At 47.1% G+C, this 23,369-nt stretch overlaps 1 protein-coding gene across 7 annotated transcripts in view; it reads right to left on the bottom strand.

The window, feature by feature from the left end:
• Nucleotides 1-23,369, bottom strand: part of Myo19 (myosin XIX) — a 33,085-nt gene that overhangs the window by 6,507 nt on the left and 3,209 nt on the right. For 3 of the 7 annotated variants that reach the window (XM_027426395.2, XM_027426394.2, XM_027426396.2), the window contains 18 exons: nucleotides 21,851-21,989; nucleotides 21,372-21,520; nucleotides 17,678-17,791; nucleotides 13,570-13,702; nucleotides 12,279-12,348; nucleotides 11,555-11,657; nucleotides 10,835-10,931; nucleotides 10,638-10,714; nucleotides 10,496-10,540; nucleotides 8,531-8,621; nucleotides 7,991-8,162; nucleotides 6,255-6,328; nucleotides 5,381-5,502; nucleotides 5,070-5,183; nucleotides 4,630-4,806; nucleotides 3,929-4,081; nucleotides 2,486-2,593; nucleotides 1,475-1,545 (listed from right to left, as the gene is read on the bottom strand). In XM_027426395.2, coding sequence (XP_027282196.1) covers nucleotides 1,475-1,545; nucleotides 2,486-2,593; nucleotides 3,929-4,081; nucleotides 4,630-4,806; nucleotides 5,070-5,183; nucleotides 5,381-5,502; nucleotides 6,255-6,328; nucleotides 7,991-8,162; nucleotides 8,531-8,621; nucleotides 10,496-10,540; nucleotides 10,638-10,714; nucleotides 10,835-10,931; nucleotides 11,555-11,657; nucleotides 12,279-12,348; nucleotides 13,570-13,702; nucleotides 17,678-17,791; nucleotides 21,372-21,520; nucleotides 21,851-21,989 — 2,009 coding nt within the window. Of the gene's footprint in view, nucleotides 1-1,182; nucleotides 1,309-1,474; nucleotides 1,546-2,485; nucleotides 2,594-3,928; nucleotides 4,082-4,629; nucleotides 4,807-5,069; nucleotides 5,184-5,380; nucleotides 5,503-6,254; nucleotides 6,329-7,513; nucleotides 7,681-7,990; nucleotides 8,163-8,530; nucleotides 8,622-10,495; nucleotides 10,541-10,637; nucleotides 10,715-10,834; nucleotides 10,932-11,554; nucleotides 11,658-12,278; nucleotides 12,349-13,569; nucleotides 13,703-17,677; nucleotides 17,792-21,371; nucleotides 21,521-21,850; nucleotides 21,990-23,369 lie in introns of those variants that run through there. The other 4 variants (XR_004770756.1, XM_027426397.2, XR_003487244.2 and 1 more) reach the window with 4 other exon arrangements.

Genomic DNA, 23,369 nt, shown 5'->3' with positions numbered 1-23,369 from the left:
CTTTTCTGTGGAAGTATGTGTGTGCTTGCACACGTGGAGGCCTTAATTTTAACACTGGAAACCTTCTATAGCTCTCCACCTTAGTTTTTGAGATAGTCTCTCATTGAACCTGGAGCTTGCTGACTGGTTAAACTAGCTGCAGCAAGCCCAGGGAACCCTGTGTTCATCCCCCAGTGCTGGGATTACACATGCCTGTTGACATTCCTAGCTTTTTCTTTTTTTAAAAAAGATTTTTATTTTTATTTTATATGCATTGTTTTGCCTGCATGTATGTCTGTGATGGTGCCAGATCCCCTAGAACTAGACCTACAGACAGCTCCATGTCTGTAGCTGCCATGTGGGTGCTGAGAATTGAACCTGGCTCCTCTGGAAGAGCAGTCAGTGCTCTAAACAGTAGAGCCATCTCTCTAGCTCCACTATACCCAGCTTTTAACAGGGGTGCTGGACATCCCAACTTGGTCCTCAGCAAGCACTTATTTTTGTTTATTGATTTTTAAAAATATTTAGCCCTCCTCTTCCCTCTTCACCCCCCTAGCAAGATTTCTCTGTGTAGCCCTGGCTGTCCTGGAACTCATTTTGTATAACAGGCTGGGCTTGAACTCACAGAGATCTGCCCACCTCTGCCTCCCGAGAGCTGAGAGGCACCACACTCTGCTTTATTTGTAAATTTAAAAAAATTTTATGTGTATGAGTGTTTTGCCTGTATGTTTGTCTGTGTACCATGTGTATGCCTGGTACCTGTGGAGGCCAGGGGAGGGCTTCATATCCCCTGGAACTGGAGTTATAGATGGCTGTGAGCTGGCATTGAACCCCTGTCTTCTGGAGAGCAGCCAGTGCTATTAACCCTGAACCATTTTTCCAGCCCCAGACCCTTCCTAAAAGAAGGGGGGGGGAGATTGAGTATTATATTTAATTGTGTCTGTGTGTGGAGTGGGTGGGTGAGCGTGTGTGCATATGTGCCTGTAGTTGCAGGCATCCATTAAGGCAGAGGGGTTGGGTTGTCTTGGAGCTGGGTTTACAGACAGTTGTGATCTGCCTTAGGTTGTGGATGCTGGGAACCAAATATGGGTCCTCTGGAAGAGTGGTATGTACTCTTAACCTCAGAGTTATCCATTTCTCTAGCACCCACCCAGCCCTTTTGTTGATTTTTCAAACAGTGTCACAGTCTGGAGTCAAACTCACTACATAGCCCAGGCTCGCCTTAGACTTGTGTTGATCTTCCTGTCTCAGCATTTCAAGTGCTGGGGTCATAGGTGTGGCTGTGTCTGGCTCACACCTAATTTTCTAGCTTCCACAGGAATGTAGGCCCTACAAGGGCAGAGATTCCACAATGAGTGACTGAACAGATGCACAGGTGCCACCCCTTTGCCTTCCAGGTGGATCGCCACAGACCTGCCATTCTCCTCATTCCTACCTCCCTCTGTCTGGCCCATGTTCTAAATGCTTTGGTCCCACAGCAATGTGGCTCACTTACCGGATGGGAAAGCCAGCAGCACTGATGTGGATGGTCTCCACAAGGCCACAGGCCTCCAACTGGCTCAGGACCTGCAAGGGTGGGGAGACAGAGCAAGTACCTGCAGGCCAGTAATGCCATTTCTTTTGCATATCTCTGGTCCTGACCTTCAGTGACAGGCAGGATTGGCTGATGGAGATATCTGTCTCTGTGGGTCCATGAGAAACTAAGGGAGCCACTCCCTGCTAGAAGAGGTCCTGGTAGACCCACAAATGCCCTGTCTGGTACCTGGCTCCTGATATAGCTAAGGTCTGCAATGGTCCTGGCTGTCTCTCACCTCTCCAGGTTGCTCAAGCAAGGAAGGTTATACTGTGAAGATTCTTTTTTTTTGTTTTTTGTTTTTTGTTTTTGTTTGAGACAGGGTTTCTCTGTGTAGCTTTGGAGCCTATCCTGGCACTCCTCTGGAGCCCAGGCTGGCCTCCAACTCACAGCGATTCACCTGCCTCTGCCTCCCAAGTGCTGGGATTAAAGGCGTGCGCTACCACCCCCCGGCTTGGCTACAGAGCTACATTTACCAGGTGACTGTTGGACATTCCTCAGTGCTGTTCAGCACTCACACATCCTCTATACCCGCTCAGACCCTGAAACCCTGAGGAGTGATTCTATGTAAATTAGAAAATGAGATTAATAGTCAGAGATAGCCGAACTGCATGGACTGCAGATGTTGAACAAATCACAAAACAGCCACTTCCCTGAGCAGATTCAGCCTATTGTCAGAGTTAGGTTAGGTGAGCAAGGAGCAAGATGTTCTGGAGTCCCTACGTGCCACCTTGGCTAGGCCTTGGTGCAGTGTACAGGACATACAACTACACATGACTGCCCTGCCAGAGCAGCGAAATAAGCAACCCTTAATGTCCAGCCTGAGAGACTGACTGTCTGTGATCAATCCATCTGGAGATGGTCTCCCTTTAGTTTTCTAGGCCTGGCCAGATGGGGTTTGATGCTAGGCAGCTGTTGCTCAGGGTTAGTTACCTCTTTCTGGAGGAAGGTCTGTGGCTTACTCTGGCTGTTGGGCTTGATACAGCGAATGTAGTGGGGTGTTGTGCTATGTAGGACCTGCAGGAGCTGTTCCAGTGAGGCCTGCAGACAGAGAAATCTGGGGTAAGGCAGATTGGGGCAGCTGAGGGTCATAAATGTGAATACATTATGTCCTTGGTGGCCCTCCCAGCCTTGAGATCAGGACCTGCATGCCCTGGGGACTACTGGAATCCCCCTTCCCACCTGATAGGGTTTCTTTGTGTTAACAGTCCTGGCTATCCTACAACTTGCATTGTAGACCAGGCTTGCCTCAAGCTCAGAGATCCACCTGCCTCCCAAGTGCTGGGATTAAAGACATGAGCCACCATACCTGGTTTGGAAGTTCTTTTTTTTCCCCAGGTTTATTATATATATATATATATATATATATATATATATATATATATATATTTGAATTACAAACAAGATTGAATTACATGACGATCCCAGTTCCCTTCTCCCTCCCTTCTACCACCCCCCCAACTAAAATCCTACCTATCATATGTCCTTTCTTCTAATCTACACCTGACTCAAAATTTCTGCTTCCTCATGACCTCTGCTTCCTTCCTTTTCTTCCCTTCTCACTCTCATAGGTTTGGAAGTTCTTAAAGAACCTGTGCAAAGCACAGTTTAACCACCCATTACTTGTCACCCTTTTTATCCAGGGACACTTCTGACCAGTGGCTCTCATCGATTGATCCTCTGGTCTGCTGCTTGTCCCTTTCCTCTCTTCCCCAATTCTTTCTTACAGGAGAACAGCTTCACACCAGCCCTGCTGTTCTACCCTGTGCCCTGTGTCACAGGGGTGTGACCCACAGTCTACTTATATCACAGCCAGCCTAATGACACACATGCTGTGCAGGTCTTGTCAGTAGTGTTTGATGCTGTGGCGGTAGCATGCTTCTCAGACAATAAACCTGGGTTTCCCAGGGTACCCTCAAACTAGGTTTGAGGAACAGACAGAACAGGAACAGACAGAAAAAGTGGCAGGGTGGGTGAACAAGTTGGAGGGCAGTGGTCAAGAGATCCCAGGGAGGTGAGCAGCCCATGCAAGTTTCACACAGCAGAATGGAAGCAGACAACACCAAGGGAAGCGGTAGTCTGGTCCAGCCCAGCACAGGGTTTGAACAGGGCAGTCACAGCTCCATATAAAGTGCTACTCTTCTCTGACTTCCCCATTAGCAGAGGTGAGAGCCCCAGTCCCTGTCATAGTCTTATATCCCGTAGTGTCTTGTTGGTTTCCTATGTAAAAGACACTGGAGGATAAACTTGAAGGGACCAGGACCACTTCTGCATGACACATTACTGCTCCCTAGTAAACAGCCCCAATCCTGAGGGGTGCTCAGTAACAATTATGAGAGTGAACCGAGCACTTCAGGGCAGCACTATCAGACCCACCTTGAACTTGGACACCACAGTCAATGCAGGAACCCTGCTCTGGCCAGACAGCTCCTCCTGGGTCTTCTCTTCAGGGTTATCAGGAAATAGCATCATGAGCAGAGGGTCTTGGGACTGCTGCAGGAGTCCAGTCAGTTCAGGGGGAACAGGGTCCTATTAGGAAAGGGTGAGGGTGGCGGGCAGGTGAGCTGCTTCCTACTGCTGGCCACTGCTCTGGCACCCTACCCAAGCATGGGGCTTCCTGGGAAGTCAGGGCTGGAGTTCCAAGCAGAGTGGGTCTGCCAGCCAAGAGACAGAGGCCACTTCCAGGCAGGCAGATCAGAATGGATAAACAAACTTCTTGGACAGGGCTCAAGAGGGTAGCCTGGATTTTGAGGAGAGGTCACTCATGAGGAAGAGGATGCTAGTTAGGACCTATTCTGTATGTAGCAGTGATTCAGCTTCCTTCTTTCCTTCCTTCCTTCCTTCCTTCCTTCCTTTTCCTTCCTTTCTTATCTTTTTTTTTGGGGGGGGGGGGAGGGGTGTTCTGTGGCTTTGGAGGTTTTCCTGGAACTAGCTCTTGTAGACCAGACTGGTCTCGAACTCACAGAGATCTGCCTGCCTCTGCCTCCCGAGTGCTGGGATTAAAGGCGTGCGCCATCACTGCCCAGCATGATTCATGCTTTCTTCCCCAGGACCCATATGCTATGTCCCAGGCCCACCTTGTTCTTTTCCACCAGGCCTTCCGTGTGGTACCGTACAGGTCCTGCAAAATGCACAACCACAAAGCTGGGCTCCCGGCTGAGCTTATTATGGCCGAGGCAGGGCTTGCCTGCCAGAGCACTCTCGATGCGTGACTGTAGTTGTGCTGCACTGCTCGGCCGATTGAGGCGGCATTCCTGTGGGGCGGGAGTGAGCAGTCACAATGATGAAGTCTTACCACAATCTTCACCATCCTCAGTGTCTGCTACCCATGGGAGCGGAGTGGTAACACCGGCATTATAGCAACTCCGGACGGGGGGTTGGGAGGGGTAGGAATTAGTACACTTATTTGCAGATGGGGGAGAGAGATGGACAAAAGAGCACACAAAACAGTCACCAAGGCACCAGAAAAGCCCAGAAACCAACTCTGCTGCTTGGCTCACTGGCTAAACCTCCCTACCTCATTTATGAGGGAACAGATGCTGATGGGGCTCCCCTCCAGGAGATCTAAACAGGTCTGGTTGTCTTGGTAGTTGACAAATGACCACTCCAGTCCCTCAACTGCATATTCCTCCTGGAGCAGGGGCGTGGTGGGAGAAAGCAAGTTCCAGAATAGCATTAAGGAAGGAACAAAACTATATTAAAACACTTTCTTACATAGTTATTACTTATCAACAAGACAAGGAACAAAGGTGCCTAGTCATGACAGGGCTGGGGGCTAGGAAGAGGCAGAGGATCCAGAACGATGACCTGCCTTGCCCCACACCTTACCTGCTGGGCCTTGAGGTAGTGAGCCACAAAGTGCTGCTGTAGCTTCTCATTGGCATAGTTGATGCACAACTGTTCCAGACTGTTGTCAGGGAATGACTCAAACCCATACACATCTAGCAGACCTTTGAAGACAGGAGAGAACCATCGAGCTACCACAGGGGGGTAGAGATGACAGCTTCAGGAGCTCAAGTGGCTGGACCCTTGCTGAGGCCTCATTCTTAGAAGCCTTGGGATAAGGTTGAATGATCGCTGTCTCCTGCTCCCACCACCCACCTAGGGTAGGACCCAGGACCTCTTCCCCTGCCCCATACCACGTAAGAGCAGGCAGAAAACCAAAAATCTGAATGAAGGGCAGCCCAGGCACCAGCACAATTTTGAGTCTGAGTCCTTTGGCCTCAATGGGCTCCTCCTCGATATCAGGTCCCAATTTTTTGTGTGCTATCAGGAAATGTTCTCAGAAAAAAACTGAATTCAGAGGACCTTGATCTCTCTTTAAGCAAACTATGTTGGCATCCCTAGGCTTTACTTCCTTCCCCTACTCAGCTCACCCAACCTAAGGTCACAACAATGCTGATCTCAACTGTGTCTCCTCATCAAGCTCTGACTACACTTCCAGGATTGGAGCTAAGTCTCTAGGAGAAAAAGGACCATTGGGATAAGACATAAACTGGTCTGTCTGGAGAACCAGAGACATGTCATATGTGAGCAATCAAATGTAGAGTATCACCAAACTCTTGGATGGATGGGCGAGGACACTAGATGAGAGGGAAAAGGAGCTGTTCAGAGACACACAGGTGACCCAGGTAACCTTCCCTCCACCCAGAGTCCAACTGCCTATTTTCTGGAGGGCTCCTAGCAGGATGAGCCTCGCTACCTATGAAGGCAGTCCACGAGCTGGAGTCTGCACAGATGCTGCTGTTGATCACTGATACCAGCCAGTTGAAAAGCCTGTTGATGAGAAAGAGTGGGATATGGTGAAGCTGCTCTCCCAGGAAGGATGTTACATGCTAAAAGGCCCTGTGTTCTGTACCTACCAGGCCAAAGGCTAAATCCTCTTGTTCTGGTTTATGCAATCTTGACCTACTGCAGAGGCACGCTCTGGGCATATACATTTCCAGGTATACACAGATCTGACCTGTCCTCATAGGAAGACAGCACAGGAGATAGCAGAGGGTCCTGGGTCTGCATTGGTCATAGCCCATTACCAACTGATGCTGTGACTACAAGAAGCTACTGGCAGGTCCTAGTTGGGTTAGTAAGTAGCTGAGTGCATTGAATTCCCCTGAAAAAAGCTTAAGGAGCAGCGACATCCTATTCAATCCCAAACAAGTGTTCCCAAGTCACAAGAATAATGGCCTTCTCTGGAACTGTCACTAGCCCATAGAAAATGAAACTTCTATACAAGGTGGCACCAAGCATGACACTGTTCAGGGACTTCTGTTCTACACATTGCCTCCTCCTACCCCAGTTCTGGAATGGTACCAGCAACCCCTGCTTCAGCCTAAAAAGTGCTGGGGTTTCAGGTGGCCATCACACCTCAGTTTCTCTTTAAGTAATTACTCTGTAATCAGTTTAATTCAATAGACTTTTTTTGGGGTTGGGGGTGGGGCAACAGGGGTTCAAAGACTCATGCAAGATATTAAAATGAACTAGTGTAACATGTGTAAAATGTTCTACAGCTAGAAGCTCATGCTATCTGCAACTCTTCATTTTGCAGTAACTTGTGGACAAAGGAGTAGAAATCTTTTGATTGCTGGGTATAGTAGCACATACCTTTAATCACAGCATTGATAGTGAGTTCCAGGCAAGCCAGAGCTACATAGTGAGACCCTATCTCAAAATAACCCCAAAGCAAAAATCTCTCAATTTTTTTTACCTAAAACTTACTTTGAAGCAGTAGTATCTTTGTCTCTGGCAGGCTCTGGCAGACCTCAGATTCTTGGCTCTGAACAGGGCTGTCCAAGATCTCACATGCACACACATTTACAGTGGTCACTCAGGGGATTCTGAGCCCCTGAGAGTCTCTACAAATTACTCTGAAGGTTCTCAGAACTCAAGATGAAATAATCCTTGACCATATGGTCCAGAGGATGGAGGTGCCTATGTCATGTCCCAAGAAAGGCCAGGACCCACCTTCCCTGCTATGCTGCTCCTGGCTGCTGAGTCTTTTGCTGGCACTGACTCTGAGCTGAGCTTCTGGCTCCACTGCTCTCTCTCCAACTCCCCTGATGAATGACCTTAGGAACCAGGATACAGGAGACAGAGGAGCCTATCCACTATTCAACAGTCTGAACCTGCAGCTGTAAAGGCGGAGATCACCTTTGGGCCTTGCTTTGCCAATGGAAAGCTGAGCAGGCTTTCCTCACCTATTGCCAAGATCACTGAATCTAGGTCAGGAATGTGGCAACTTCTCCATTTAACATGCACACAGAGACCAAAGGCAGTGTTTAGGTGGCAAAGCCCTGCCACCTCCTGGAGTCCCAGCAACCGGTCTGCTTTATTCTGCACCCTCGGTCTTGAGCCTCCCATCTATTGCCTGACAGTGTTTAGTCCAAGCTCAGACAGGCTGAGAACCCATGGGGATGTGAAGGCCCAGAGTAAATTGCTCACCGTGCATAGATCAGTTTGGCCAGACAGTCTCTGCGGGTGTCACACTCAGCTCGGGAGCAGGGCTTCCGGAATACCTGCTGCTGCTTGCCTGCCTTGATGGTTCGAATCTGCATAGTCTCCAGCAGCAAGTCCTCTTGGAGGTGCAGCAGTGAGGCTGATGTCCTGACAGAGACTGGGAGAAGAGTCCTCCTTAAGCCATCACCCTCCATTGGAACGGAGTGGATGGAGGGAACCCAGGGCAAACCTGAGATTCTGATGGGTGAGGAGGCTTGTCACAGGCCTCCTTATGTGGCAGAGGTAGGACTTAAAGCCACAGTATTACAACTGGACAAATTACATTCTAAACCACCTTCTCATTGTAAGATGGAGACAACAGTGTTGGTTTCACCAGAGGCTGAGAGGTAAATTATCCATGGCAGGCTCTACAGTAGATGGTTAATCAAGTGCCAGACTGAAAAGTTCACCCTTCAATTTCCCACCATACCTCAACAACACTAGTCACTTTCCTGCCAGGAACATTCCCTAATCCTTGTCTCTCACCCTTGGTACCATCCATTAGTTGGCAGGGCTGGGCTTCATCTTCTGAGTCAGTAAAATGGACATTGCCAAGGTGCAGTAGTCCAGCTAGGACCTGAGGGGTGGAAGGGATGGTCAGAAAGTAGGAGTTGAAGATGAGTCCTTAGGCTGATGTCAAAACAGAGGACGAAGGGAGCTCCTGATCATTGTCCCGTTGTCTACCTCTCTCAGACAAGATTTCATACACATTAGAGCATCCCAAGACTATCTCTTCCACATCCCATGAGGCACATGCCATGGTGATGCCCATAACAGAGATGGGAGAGGTTAATGAGGAATACATGAGAAAGGCAAGATTAGAGTCTAGGCAGTGAGACCAGCTGCCTCCCAGAGCAGTCAATAGGTCCTACCTCCATCCGTCACTCTTCAGGAACAGTCCATGTGGAAGTGCCACTCCCTTAGTTATGGGCCAGGGTCATTTCTGCCTGATGGGGCCTGGCCATGGCTTCCTGGACCCTTTCTCAGTATTACTGGGCTGTGATAGTCCAGCCTAGGGGAGGAACTGTGATCTTGGTCTCTACAGTAGGTACTACCCTTTTGCCTTTGCCTTTAATGATCTATAAAGGTAACTTCCAGAAGTTATAATGGCAAAGAGAACACTTAGTAGACCCAGTAAGTTTAGAAACTTTGGACCTCATATTAAGAGAGCAGAGCCTCTCTGGCTATTGTTGTCTGGTTTCAGACAGATAATCTCCATATGCTACTAGTCTTCTGGCCCCAAACTACCCCAGGAGAGGGCACCTGTGCCCAGTGGGCAGCATGGCTGTGGCATAGGGTCATAACACTTTCAGTGGAATGGATGAGTCTTGCCCTGGGAAAACCACCTTCCTGATCATGGTGTCTTTCCTGCCAGATAAGTATGTCGTAACACCTTCAAACCAGCACTCATGCCCAGACTCCTAGTGTTATCATTCACTCCCTCTAGCTTGTCTCTATGTACTGTGCTTCTGCACAAACTCTTGCTGGCAGTGTTCATACTGGATGTGACACCTTACCTTCTCAAACACCATGTGGAGGCCATCAATATCCCCATCTTCCTGCAGTGGCTTCCCTGCCTCTGTCCCCAGCCTACCCTATGCATTGCATCCTGTTGCTCTAGGAGATAAGGAAGTGAGGGGAGCAGTTGGCCTTCAGCAAAGGCAGAAAGACGGTAAGGATGAGAAGGCTAGCTCACTGGGCTCCCAGAGGGAGAGACAGAGGACAGAGTGGAAGAAGAGGTGGGCATTTGGAATGACAACGCCTGGAACCAACTTTATTACTTAGTGGTGTCCTAGGTTTTGTTTCTTATTTTTTTTGGTTTTTCGAGACAGGGTTTCTCTGTGGCTTTGGAGGCTGTCCTGGAACTAGCTCTTGTAGACCAGACTGGTCTTGAACTCACAGAGATCTGCCTGCCTCTGCCTCCTGAGTGCTGGCAGTAAAGTCATGTGCCACCAATGCCTGGCTTTTTTTTTTTTAAGATTTATTTATTTAGTATGTATACAGTGTTCTGTCTGCATGTATGCCTGCAGGCTAGAAGAGGGCACCAGATCTCATACAGATGGTTGTTAGCCACCATGCGGTTGCTGGGAATTGAATCGAGGACCCTTGGAAGAGCTGCCAGTGCTCTTAACCTCTGAACCATCTCTCCACCCCTTGGGTAGGTTTCCTTACCTCTGAATTTCTCAGGTATAAAATGGAAATAATCTCCATGCACAAGAGACTGTTGATAAAAATCAAGTGACCTAAGAGGTGTGAAGATAATTTCTAAGTTTTAAAGTGTTAGACAAACAGGGAAAGATTATTTCTCTATTCTTGTCACTGTAATAAAACCTGCCCTAAGGTCCTTGTGCTCTGGGTGTGTGAGTCACTGTGCCATGTTCATTACTCAGTACTATATGGTGTGTCGCTGACCCTATGGCCCAGTCTAGCACCTGTCTCCAGGCTCCTTACAGTGATGGCCAGCTCCTTGGATATGGTCCTGTGAGGCTTGAAGTCCTAGACACTCCAGGAGAGAGAGTCCCAAGTTGAGGGACAATCCATGAAAAGGGCTACCATCACCTCTAAGTGTAAGTAGCATGGCTTTTCTTCTGACCTTAAAGATGTTGTTCTGGGTGGGGGTGTCGATGCCCAAATGGAGCATGGCCTCTCTGGTCAACTCGAAACAATCCTCTGAAAAGAATTCATGTCACAGCCCAGTGGTCAGCAGGGTCATTGGGGAGGGGAGATAGGCCCTGGGCAGAATGGGTAGGGCTTTGGGGCAGTCTAGGGTACTAAGGAGGCTCCGCCTACCTTCCAAGTTGTTTTCTGGATTGGGTAGCCAGGAGAAGGCAGCTCCCTCAGGGAGGTACCACTGGAGCCTTTCATCCTTGGTGGCTCCTTTGCAAATCTGTGGGGAGGGTTGTACAGGAGGCTCAGCTTGGGTGGGAGGGCCTTCAGGCCTGGGGTTAAAATCAGGAGTGAGAAATGGTACAATACTGCAAAGCTGAGAGGTCCTCCAAAGTAAGCACAGGGCATGGGGTAAAAGAAAACACCACTGTCCAGGATGTCTCCAGCCTGATGGATACAAACATATCTTCCTGGCGGTCTGATACAGAATGCATGACTCTTGCTGGGGAGTCCTTGTCTCAAGTAGAGAGGCACATCCCCTTACCTAAAGATGCTCCTAGTCTGGGTGCAAGAAGCCCTACCAAAGCCCCAAAGCCCTGGGGAAGTCCAGACCAGGAAGGAACACAATCCCAGAGCAGCTCTCACGCTGATGTGGGAAATAGTTTTCATCTCTGAAGGGTCCTCAGTCTAATGCAGGTGATACAGCTTCCACTTAGAAAACAAGAGTCCCTGCCTAGAGGACCTTCTGATCTGAAAGAGGCAGAAAATTACACCTCTAGGTCCAAACTGTCTGAGCAGCTCTGCTTGAGAGCAAGCCAAGGGGCCAGATGTGCAGCATGCTGGGGAGAAGGGACAAGCCACCCGGCCCTGCTGGTGGCACAGTGCATGCCACCCGGCACAGACCTGGTAGAAGATGTGGAAGTTCCTCTCATTGGAGGCCTGACAAGCCACACGCGTTTTCTCCAGGAGGTAGGTCTGGACCGCAGCTCCCGTCATCTGCTGGGCTCTGGCACACAGAGGCAGAGCCCATTATTATCCCTTTATTCCATAGCCATTTACTAGCTCTAGCTGTACAACAGACTGCCACCTACCAAATCCCTTCCAAGCTCTTCTTGGGTTGGGAACATTCAGAATGTCCTTGGGAAGCCAGGTATAGTAGCCAGGAAGAGCAGGAGCTCAAGGTTAACCTAGGTTCTTTGAGACTTTGTCTCAAACAACAAAACTCAAAATGTCTTTGAGTGTTCTGGGATATTCTCTTATATGTAGCTCAGGTAGGCATGGCAATATCTCTGCATTATCATTTTGGCCCATCTCAATGTAGGAACTCAATGTAGCTTCAGGCTCAGGGTTATATCCCAAAGAGACATTTTAACAAGAAATTTCTGAGCAAGAGAAGCTAGCATGAACACACAGGCCATAAAAGCACTAGCTCAAGATCATAGTAGCTATGGCTTTCTAGGTTTGAAAAGGATACCACCTGAGTTCACTGTGCTCAAGAAACCCACACATATAACATACAAGCTATGAGCAGAGTTTTGCCCATGAGGATGACCCAAGTTGGTGACTGCCCCAGCTGCTCCAATCCCCACCTCTGCTGTCCCATGTGTTGGATGGCAGTAGCTATTACCTGTTCAGCTGGAGCTGGATGAACTTCCCAAAGCGACTGCTGTTGTTATTCCTCAGTGTGCACGCGTTCCCTAGAGATCACACCTGTGTTTATACTCACTCCCCCAGGTTTGCAGAATTCTCATGAGCTGCCATGGCTATGTTCCTGTCTCTAGTCACCTAAAGGCCTCTCTGCTGATTTCCATGTCATGGGATCAGGATTGAGGAATGGGCGCTTGGGCTTTGGCAAATGGGGTTTAAGAGATTTAGAAGTGTCTCCCAACCAGGAACAGGAATGAGCAAGCCTAGGCAGTGAGGGGCTGTTTTTTCTTTTCTTTTTTTTCTTTTGGTTTTTCAAGACAGGGTTTCTCTGTGTAGCTTTGGAGCCTATCCTGGCACTCGCTCTGGAGACCAGGCTGGCCTCAAACTCACAGCGATCCACCTGCCTCTGCCTTCCGAGTGCTGGGATTAAAGGCGTACACCCACCAATGCCCGGCTTGTTTTTTCTTTTATATGTATGTGTATGAGTGTTCTGTCTGCATTCATGTATGTATACCAGGTATATGTCTGGTGCTTGCAAGAGGTCAGAAGAGGTGGTTGATCTTTTGGAACTGGAGTTATAGGATGGTTTTGAGTCACCATGTGGGTGCTGGGAACTGAACTCAGGCCAGCCTGGTCTACATAGTGAGATCCAGGACAGCCAGGGCTACATATCAAGATTCTGTCTCAAAAACAAATAAACAAAACAAAAATTAAATACCCCCCCCCAAAAAAGAAAAGCTTTGACAAATTTCCTATTTGGAACATTAGGAAACTGAACAGAGGATTAAGATTGGACTAGATGGGGCTGGAGAAATGGCTCAGTGGTTAAGAGCGCTGACTGTTCTTCCAGAGGTCCTGAGTTCAATTCCCAGCAACCACATGGTGGCTCACAACCATCTGTAATGAGATCTGGTGCCCTCTTCTGGTGTGCAAGCATACATGCAGATAACTGTATACATAATAAATAAAATCTTAAAAAAAAAAAAAAGATTGGACTAGATGAACCCAAGACACTCTGTCCAACTGTTTTATATGAGCCAAATGGCACCAGCTCTATCTGGCAGTGGCTCTACCAATGAGCTATATCCCCATATGATAGCACCTTTAATGGAAGGAAGCTGAGGAAATCTGGAAAAGGTTGGTCCCTAGGTAGTGAAGGACAGTCATTCTCCAGCCCAGAGAGCGGTCTTAAAGCACTCCCTCTCTCCTGGAAGGGAGTGAATCCCAGAGGAAATAGGACTGGGGTACAGCGCAGAGGACACCAAGCTCACCAAATGCTTCCATAACAGGGTTGGAGTTCAGGATCCGCTGTTCAATCCTCTCTGCCATCTTGTGGTTCTCACAGGAAGCAGATGAGGAAGCTACCACAGCATAGAACTTCATCAGGCAGCGGGATGTCCATGTCTGTAGCAAAAACAGCCATGTGGACAGTGTCCTCCTCGTTCCCTCCAGCCATGTGGATAGTGTCCCTCATTCCCTCCCACTACAGAACCGAGAGATGTCCACTAGAGTGATTTTCTCCCTCACGTGTTGCTGCCCACCCAAATGTGTGAGGAATGCTGAATTTAGCTGTGGCCTTGGGCCAGGCATGTCCCATCTGTGAAGGAGGAGTGCACACCTCTGTTTCTCTTAGCTCAGAAGATGCACTAAAGAAAGAGGCTGGAGTATAGGAGGAACACCCTCCCCACACCCTAAGTCCAGACTTGACAGGTGACTCCGCATCTCTGAGGCCTTGCTGCTGTAACTAATTATCCTAGAGTAGGCTTTCTGTACATTTTCTTACAAACCCTGGAGATGCAGGGTTTATTACTGTTTCTATTTCCTTATCATGTCTGGTTTATATATCTATTTTTAATCTTTATTTATTTATTTATTTTTAAGATAGGGCTTCTCTGTGTAGAACAGAGTAAGTTCTAGGACAGCCAGAGCTGTTACACAGAGAAACCAAAAGACTTACATCGCCATGCCCAGCTACATCTATCTCTACAGCGTACCCTCCCCACCCCCCCACTGTCCACCACCAACACAAGGTTTCTCTATGTAGCCCTGGCTATCCTGGAACTCACTCTGTAGTACAGGCTGGCCTTGAACTCAAGAGATCCCTTGCCTCTATATCACATCATTTCTCCCATTTAAACTCTCCATTATGCCTTTCCCTATTCTTTTTTGAGACAGGGTGTAGTTATGTAACCCTGGTGGGCCTTGAACTCATATCTCTGTCTTTAGTCTCATTAGGGATTATAAATGTGCACCATAACATCAAAAGAACACAACTGGATCTTTACAATGGGACTTTGTGTCCTATCACTCTACAGCCACCGCCCCCCCCTTCTTTTTCTTTGAGACAATGTCTCAAGTAGTTCAGGCTGGCCTTGAACTTACTATGAAGTTGAGGACAACCTTGAACTTCTGCTCTTCCTGTCTCCACCTCCCCAGTGCTAGGATTACAGGTATGGGCCACCATATACACTTCATTTATATCTCCTGCATGTTAGGTAATCACTTTACAGCTCAGCTGCATTCCTAGCACCCGCCCCACCTCTTTTTCTTAACAAATTCATTAAGTTGGAAGTGTTCACTCATTTCTATTGTCTGTCAGACACTGAGAATTTGTAATATTTCTTCTTCTAATGTTTGATAGAATTTATAAGTGAAGCTATTTGGGCCTGGCACTTCCATTTCAAGAACACTATAAATTTTACCCTTTTTAAAAGCTTTAGCTTATCTAATTTTATGTATGTACACATATACATATGTGGGTGTAGACTTCAATCACCTTTATAAAAAAGTTGTGTTTGCTGGGAATGTGGGTCAGTGGTAGAACATTTGCCTTGCAGCTCAATCCCCTCACCTCAACAACAACAAAATCCTTGGAAGTCACTCATTTTTTTTCTATTATTCTGGTTTCTGTTTTACTATTTTCACTATGACTTTTTTCTGCTGACTTGGGTTTATTAATTACTTAACTTTGGTGGTGCTAAGAACTGAACCCAGGGCCTTGTGAATTCCAGTCCACCACTCAGCCATACCCCAGCCCAATATGCAAGCAATTTGAGTTTCCAGTGCTGGGACTGAACCCAGGCAACTTAGTTTTCCCTTTTATTTAAGGTTTACTGTGGGCTGAAATATTTCACCCAATTAATATGTGGGAGAGGGGGAGAAATGACCCTCTTCCCAGTCCTGACTACACCTGGAAGTAGGTCTTTTTTCCCCCCTAAATAAATTTATTTATTTTATATCCTGTCTGCAGAGAAGTAGGTCTTTTTTAAAGTTATATTTAATTTTATTATGTATATATGTGTTTTGGTTGCAGCTATGTCTGGTGCCCATGGAAGCAAGAAGAGGGCTGAACTATGTAAATGAGTTCAAGGCCATTCTGGTCAACTTACTGAGACCTTGTCTCAAAATTAAAAATTAAATAAGGACTGGGGATGTATTATAGTTCCTTGGTAGCATGCCTGCACAGCACATTCAGGGCTCTGGGTTTAATCCCTAATACAGAAAAAATGCAAACTTCCCCCGCCAAAATAAACAAAACGGGGGTGGGGGCAGGGCAACAAGATTGCTCAACAGGTAAAGGTTCTCACTGCCAAGCCTGATGATCTGAGTTCTACCTCTAGGATCCACGTGGGGGAAGAGAACTGGCTCTCAAGGGTTGCCCTCTGACCTCTAAACATGCACTGTGTACAAGTGCTGCCCCACCTGCAACTAACTAATTAAAGGTTAAAAAAATAAAAAGCAGGCCTAGTCAATGGTCATAATGGCTACTCAGTGAAAGGTTATGGAGCTCTGCTTGTGTTGGTCTTAAGCCAGGTTCTGCCCCAGTCCCCAGAGTATTCTGGTGGGCAATTCTCTTTGTCCAGGAGCTGAGTTTTCAGGCACTTTGCTGAGCTATGGCCTCTCTACCCAACTTACTGTCTTCCTTTGTTTGCTCAGAGACTAAGGTCAAAGCTAATACTGCATTTCTCACCTGTACTTCTTCCCATAAGATTTGTCTATGTCCACCCTGCATCTAAAGCCCGGGAGGTACTTAATATTCAGTAACTCTCTGATAGATGAGTGTAGGCAAAAGGGGTTTATAGTCCAATGAATCCCTCATATTACTCTATGGAAAGGGAGAGGCAGCTGGGTGAGGCTTGAGTGAGGCTTCCTTTCATTAGTGGTGGAGTCCTTGTTTATGCAACACTTGTCTCACCTGCTGAGGTCCTGCTATCTATAAGGCCCTCTGGCTATACCTGGAGCTTCTCATACACTGCCCTTGCTATTACTGTCAACCCCAATAGGGTTTTAATATTTTAAAAAATATTTATTATTATGGGTGTATGGATGTTTGCCTGAATATATGTCTGTATCACATGTGTGCAGTGTCCACAGAGATCACAAGAGGGCACTGAATCTCCTGGAACTCATGTCAGGTGGTTATTAACCTTGGTTGCTGGAAATTGAACTTGATCCTCTATAAATGCAACAAGTGCTCTTAAACAGCTCAACTGTTTCTCCAGCTTCAACCCCAGCAGGGTTTGATCTCTTCCAATCTTTTTCCCCACAGTAAAACCAGCTACTTTTGGAGGAGCACTGCCATGTGCCAGGCATGCTGCCAAATGCCTTATGTGCACTGGTTCCTATTTTATATTATGTTTACTTCATTTATTTATAGATAATAGTCTCACTATGTAGTCCAGGCTGGCTTGTGATCCTCCTACATCGCCTCCTAAATCCTGGGATTACAAGTGTGTGTCATCATGTCAAGCAACACAGGCTCCTTTATGCTCACACAGAAGTCCCATGCAGATGCTGACTTTTTTTTTTTTTAAAGATTTATTTATTTATTACATATGCAACATTCTGCCTCCATATATGCCTGCATGCCAGAAGAGGGCACCATATCTCATTACAGATGGTTGTGAGCCACCATGTGGTTACTGGGAATTGAACTCAGGACCTCTGGAAGAACAGCCAGTGCTCTTAACCTCTGAGCCATCTCTCCAGCCCCAGATGCTGACCTTCTATTCCCTTCCATTTCACAAGTGAAATGACTGAGGCCTGCAAAGTTGGAGCTTCTCTGAGGTATTCTACCTGATGTTCATTATGCTGGGTTCCCCAACATCTGACTGCTGTTTCTAGAGATCCCAGAAGCACCTTCAGTGAGAAAGTAAAGGTACAAGGGGAAAAGTGTCTCCCCAGGGTGGCAGCAGAGCCAGCAGTGGGGGCTGCACTGGAGCCCTGTCTTCTGACTTCCGGTGTGGTGCTTGTTGACCGCAACACAGACATCCTGGTTCAGGCAGCCTATCTGTGAATGACTAGGCAGCCAATGATGCCACAGGCAATGGCCCTTGTCTTTCTGCTCACAGGGACAGGATAAGAAAGTGGCACTCCTACCTTTCCAGCTCCACTTTCTCCACTGACCACAATGGATTGGTTGATTGGCTTAATCAGGCTCTTGACATTCCTGTAGGTCTGTTCACCCACTGTGAAGATGTGGGGTTTCAGTTTCTGAAATATCGAAGAGTGATGGTCATGTGAGCACCTGACCCAATAACAGTCTAGACTGGGAGACTACCAGAAGTGATGCTAACATGCTTCCTCCAAAAAAACCTTGCCTGGATGCCACAGCCTGTCCCTACTGTAAAACTCCTACGGTTGGTTTATCACTGAGGTTCTCTCAGCATGGATACAGCTAGCTTCTAGCACTCTATGACCTTAATACTTTATGCTCTCATCTGATTTTATTTAAGTTAAAAATAATTATTATTGCTGGGCGTTGGTGGCACACGCCATTAATCCCAGCACTCGGGAAGTAGAGGCAGGCGGATCTCTGTGAGTTCGAGGCCAGCCTGGTCAGCAGAGCGTGTGTTTGCTTGCTTGTATGTGTGTACCACGTATACAGTGCGCTTGGAGGCCAAACAGGACATCAGATTCCCTGCAACTGCAGTTAAAGATGGCTGTGAGCCATCATATTGGTGGTAGGAATTGGATCCTTGTTTTCTGGAAGATCAGAAAGTGCACTTAACCACTGAACTATCTCTGTAACCTCTTTCAAGTCTGCTATCTCTCTTTGTACCCCCTCAGCCCCCCCCCCCCAGCTTTCCTGTAGCCCAGGTTGGTCTAGAACTTGCTATGTAGCTGAGGATGATGATACTGAACTTCTGTTCCTTCTGCCACTACATCTGGTTTATGCAGTTCTGGGGCTGGAACTCAGATCGATGCATGCTATGTAAGCACTTGGCCAACTGAGCTGCCGCTACATTTTTCTTTAATAGTCTGATTCTGCTGCTTATTTTATTGTACTTTATAATCTGGAAGAAAAATTTCTTCTTAAGTTACTGTCTTAGTTAGGGTTTCCATTGCTGTGACAAACACCATGAACAAAAGCAGCCTGGGGAGGAAAGGGTTTGTTTTGCTCACACTTCCATATCATGGTTCATCACCAAAGGCAGTCAGAGCAGGAACTTAAAAACCCCAAGGAAGAAGCTGATGCAGAGGCCTTGGAGGAGTGCTACTTACTGGCTCGCTCATACTGCTTTTTTTTTTTTTTCTTTTTTGGTTTTTCGAGACAGGATTTCTCTGTGTAGCTTTGGAGCCTATCTTGGCACTGGCTCTGGTGACCAGGCTGGCCTCGAACTCACAGAGATCCGCCTGCCTCTGCCTCCCGAATGCTGAGATTAAAGGCGTGCGCCACCAATGCCCGGCTCGCTCACACTGCTTTCTTAATAGTACTCATGACCACCAGCCTAGGGGTGGCACTACCTACAATGGGCTGAGCCCTCCTAATCAACCACTAGTTAAGAAAATACCTTATAGTACTCTACAGGTTTGCCCACAGCACAATCTTCATTTTGTTAATTTTTTAAAAATTTGTATTTTATGTATGATTGTTCTGCAGGTACAGCTGCATGCCAGAGGATAGCAGATCCCACTATAGATGGTTGTGAGCCACCATGTGGGAATTGAACTCAAGATCTCTGAAGAGCAGGCAGTGCCCTTAACCTCTGAGCCATCTCTTGAGCCTACCAACAGCACAATCTTTTTTTTCTTTTCTGTTTTTTTTTTTTTTTTTTCAAGGCAGGGTTTCTCTGTGGCTTTGCAGGCTGTCCTGGAACTAGCGCTTGTAGACCAGGCTGGTCTCAAACTCACAGAGATCTGTCTGCCTCTGCCTCCCGAGTGCTGGGATTAAAGGCATGTGCTACCACTGTCCGGCTCCAACAGCACAATCTTATGGAAGCATTTTCTTCTTCTCTTTCTTTTTATTTTATTTCATGTGCATTGGTGGTTTTACCTGTATGTGTCTGTATGAGTATCAGATCCCCTGGAATTGGAGTTACAGTTATGAGCTGCCATGTGGGTGTTGTGGGAATTGATCCCGGGTCCTCTAGAAGAGCAGCCAGTGCTCTTAACCACTGAGCCATTTCCCCAGCCCATGGAGGCATTCTCTTTTTCTTTGGTTTTTCGAGACAGGGTTTCTCTGTATTGCTTTGGAGGTTGTCCTGGGACTCGATCTGTAGACCAGGCTGGCCTTGAACTCACAGAGATCCGCCTGCCCCAGCGGCATTTTCTTAATTGAGGTTCCTACCTATGAGACGACTTCAGCTGCTTGTGCCAGGTTGACATAGAACTAGCAAGCACACTACCTAAGAAGTCTGCGCGTTAGTTAGATGGCTAACCTCAACAATGAGCTATGTGAGGTTCAAAGGAAATAATAATAAACTGCCAAGGCCCTCAACAAGTCAGTTCGCCTGAGCGATCTAATTCTAAAGTCACTCTTCTTTTATCAGACACTGTCTTCAGTGTGCTGACATATGTGATGAATAGTTGGGCACTGTGGGAAAGAGATGGGACCATGGCCTGACTTTTTTTGCCTTTGACTATCAGGCAGATAAGTGTATCAGGCCAGGTGGGCTCTCAGGATTGACTTCTTTGGACTCCACTTGATACTTTTCATTATATAAACTTTAGGGCAATGCCATCTACACCATGCCTCACTAGCCTAGCCAGAAATGATCACTTATAGCTCCTGAGAGCTGTCTGTCTTTCTCTACCAGTCCTTGCTGCAGCTACCGAGTAACTGCACTGTTGAAAAGCCTCAAACATTCTCTCTGTTTCTTTCACATTCATCCTTCCTCTTGCAGACTCTGTTCAAAGGCCTACTTCCATATGGAGTAAATCTGCCTGCCCCCCGTGGGACTTCTGCCCAGATGTGCTCATCTTCAGCCCCTTACCCACCACCTCTAGACCCAGGCTTTCTCCTGTTAGACAGCTTGTTCTTGCCTCTCCCTCAACACATGTTTCCAGCCTGCATTACTCCCCTTACATCCCTCAAACAATTTATCATCGTCTTTGTAGTGCAATTTATTTTCAGGACAGAAGAACATGTGCTGACTGCTCTAGGACAATCCCTACTGCACCCATGTTTATTATTTTTTAAAAAGATACAGATACAACTATATCTGTAAATCCTTTCTCATAATTACAAACAACAATAATACAACATTTGTTCTATGTTTTTATGTCTTAGGTTTCAATCTCAGTTAATTTTTTTTTCCCCCTTTGAGACAGGGTTTCTCTGTGTAGCTTTGAAGCCTATCCTGGAACTAGCTCTTTTTTTTCAAACTCTTTTTTTTTTTTTTAAAGATTTTATTTATTATGTATACAACATTCTGCTTCCATGTACATCTGCACACCAGAAGAGGGCACCAGGTCTCATAACGGATGGTTGTGAGCCACCATGTGGTTGCTGGGAATTGAACTCAGGACTTCTGGAAGAGCAGTCAGTGCTCTTAACCTCTGAGCCATCTCTCCAGCCCTGGAACTAGCTCTTGTAGACCAGGCTGGTCTCAAACTTCCAGAGATCTACCTGCCTCCTGAGTGCTGGGATTAAAGGCCTGTGCCACCACCACCCGGCTCAGTTACATATTTATCATCCATATTGTACCTTAGTTATGTGTCCAAATTCTGAGAGCTCCTGTTAGGCAGGGACATGGCACCAGCAGGCTTTGAATGATTGTATCACGGGGGGATAAATGAAGAAGGATGGTGAAGCCACAGGGAGGCTGAGGCAGAAGCCAGAGATCCTTACCTGAGGCTGAGGCGCAGCATGGTACTCTTGCATCAGCTCTGGTGCATAGAGTTGAGGGATGGGCTTGAAGGGGTTCAGAGCTACCAGGGTACAGCCAGCATTGGTATAGAATATGTCTTCTGTGTACCGGGCCTGCAAGCACCTCAGGACTGAGGCAAAGATGCTGTTAGCAAAGTCTGGCTCAAATGCAGACAGAACCTCAGACACACATCTGCTAAGCAGCCTTCCCTCTGTAATTAGCTAAGTGCCATTAGAACCCTGTAGCTCCCTGATGAATAGATATAAGATCTAATTAAGAAGAGTCCCAAACCTAGAGCAAAGCCTGCCCTGGGGAGCCCAGGTGCAGTGCCAAGTTCCCTGGGGCAGAGGCCAGGTCAGGAGTCTCACTGCTTGGTCTGAACTGGGGAAACAGTGCTGAAGACCCTTGCTACATCTCTATTCTTTTGGAACAGCAGTCTGGAGGAGAGGAAAGCCCATACCTGTTTCCAGTGTCACAGGATTCACCTTGGTGAGGTCATCCAGCTGGTGGAGTGGGGCCTCCCCATCCAGGAACTGCTGTAGGTCTCCCTTGAGGGATGCCTTGCCTTCGGCATCAGTGCCTGAACTGTGGCCATTCACCTGGAGGGGATCAACACAAGAGCCATGAGACCCGAATCTCAGACCTGTTGGCAGCTAATGAGGGTGGAGCCTGCATATGAGAAAGAACAGGTTTCCACAAGATCCAGGTGGCTCATGTTTCAGCTCTGCTACTTATTAGTGTGACAGCCTGGGCAAATCACCTCTATGAGCCATGGTTTCTTTGGGGTGGGGGGATAAACCCAAAGAAACACACAGAGCACTTAGTCAAGGCCTTGACAGTATGTATTAATAATCAATGCCCTCCTGTCTCCTCTGCTGTGAGCTCCAGCTAAGGCAGCTTTTAGGCTACAGCCGAACAGCCTTACAGAGCTGCTGTCCGGAAAGTACAGGATGGAGTGGGGAGAGAAGACAGGCACCTGGCTGGAATCAGGAGGCTGAAGTCTTGGTATAGCTTGTGTTTCTAAAGAGACTGGTGAGCCCTCAATGCTTACGTCCCTGAGAAACAAGCCAAGGAAGCAGCACTGTAATGTGTTTTTCTTAAAGATTGTGAGTCTCAGGCCCATCATAATGTTCAGAACAGGCACTTGTTGCTAAGGGCAACTGCTACAGCCTACAGCTGAATCTATGGAAGGACAAGGACAGAGGGAAAGAAAGGAAGGAAAGAGACGGGGAAGGGAGGAGGAGAAGAAAAGAAAAGAGGAAGGGAATACAAAACCAGCTGCAATTTAGGAACAGTTTTGATTCAACCGGGAGTTGAATATAGTGATCAAGAGCTTGAGTTAAAAAGCTAGATTATTCTGAGCAGTGGTGGAGCATGACTTTAATCCCAGCTCTCAGAGGCAGAGCCAGGTGAATCTCTTGTCTACAAAGCTAGTTTCAGGACAGCCAGGGCTACAAAGAGAAACCTTGTCCAGAAAAACCATAAAAGAGAAAAGAATAGAAAAATAAAAATCAGGGCAAAAAAGTCTAAATGTTTTTTAAAATGTTGTGTTTGGATAGTATGCCTAGACAACCTTAATGTCCTTTTTGATTGCTTTTCTTATTTCTCCAAATTCCTGATAATGAATGTGACCTTGAGTGAGGCATTTAACTTGTCTGAGCCTTAGCTCCAGAATGGGGACACAACAGCACTGTATAGTACATACTACCATTTTGTCACTGCAGTGTGAAGATGAAACAAAATACTCAAAAGTAGTGCCTATTGTATAACAAGGGCTGAGCACAGGGCAGTCACTAGTATATGACAAGGGCTGAGCACAGGGCAGTCACTAGTATATGACAAGGGCTGAGCACAGGGCAGTCACTACTATATAACAAGGGCTGAGCATAGGGCAGTCACTAGTATATGACAAGGGCTGAGCACAGGACAGTCACTACTATATAACAAGGACTGAGCATAGGGCAGTCACTAGTATGGCT

This window comes from Cricetulus griseus, chromosome 7, assembly GCF_003668045.3.
Source record: "Cricetulus griseus strain 17A/GY chromosome 7, alternate assembly CriGri-PICRH-1.0, whole genome shotgun sequence".
NCBI lineage: Eukaryota > Metazoa > Chordata > Mammalia > Rodentia > Cricetidae > Cricetulus > Cricetulus griseus.
This window is presented reverse-complemented; position numbering and strand designations above follow the sequence as displayed.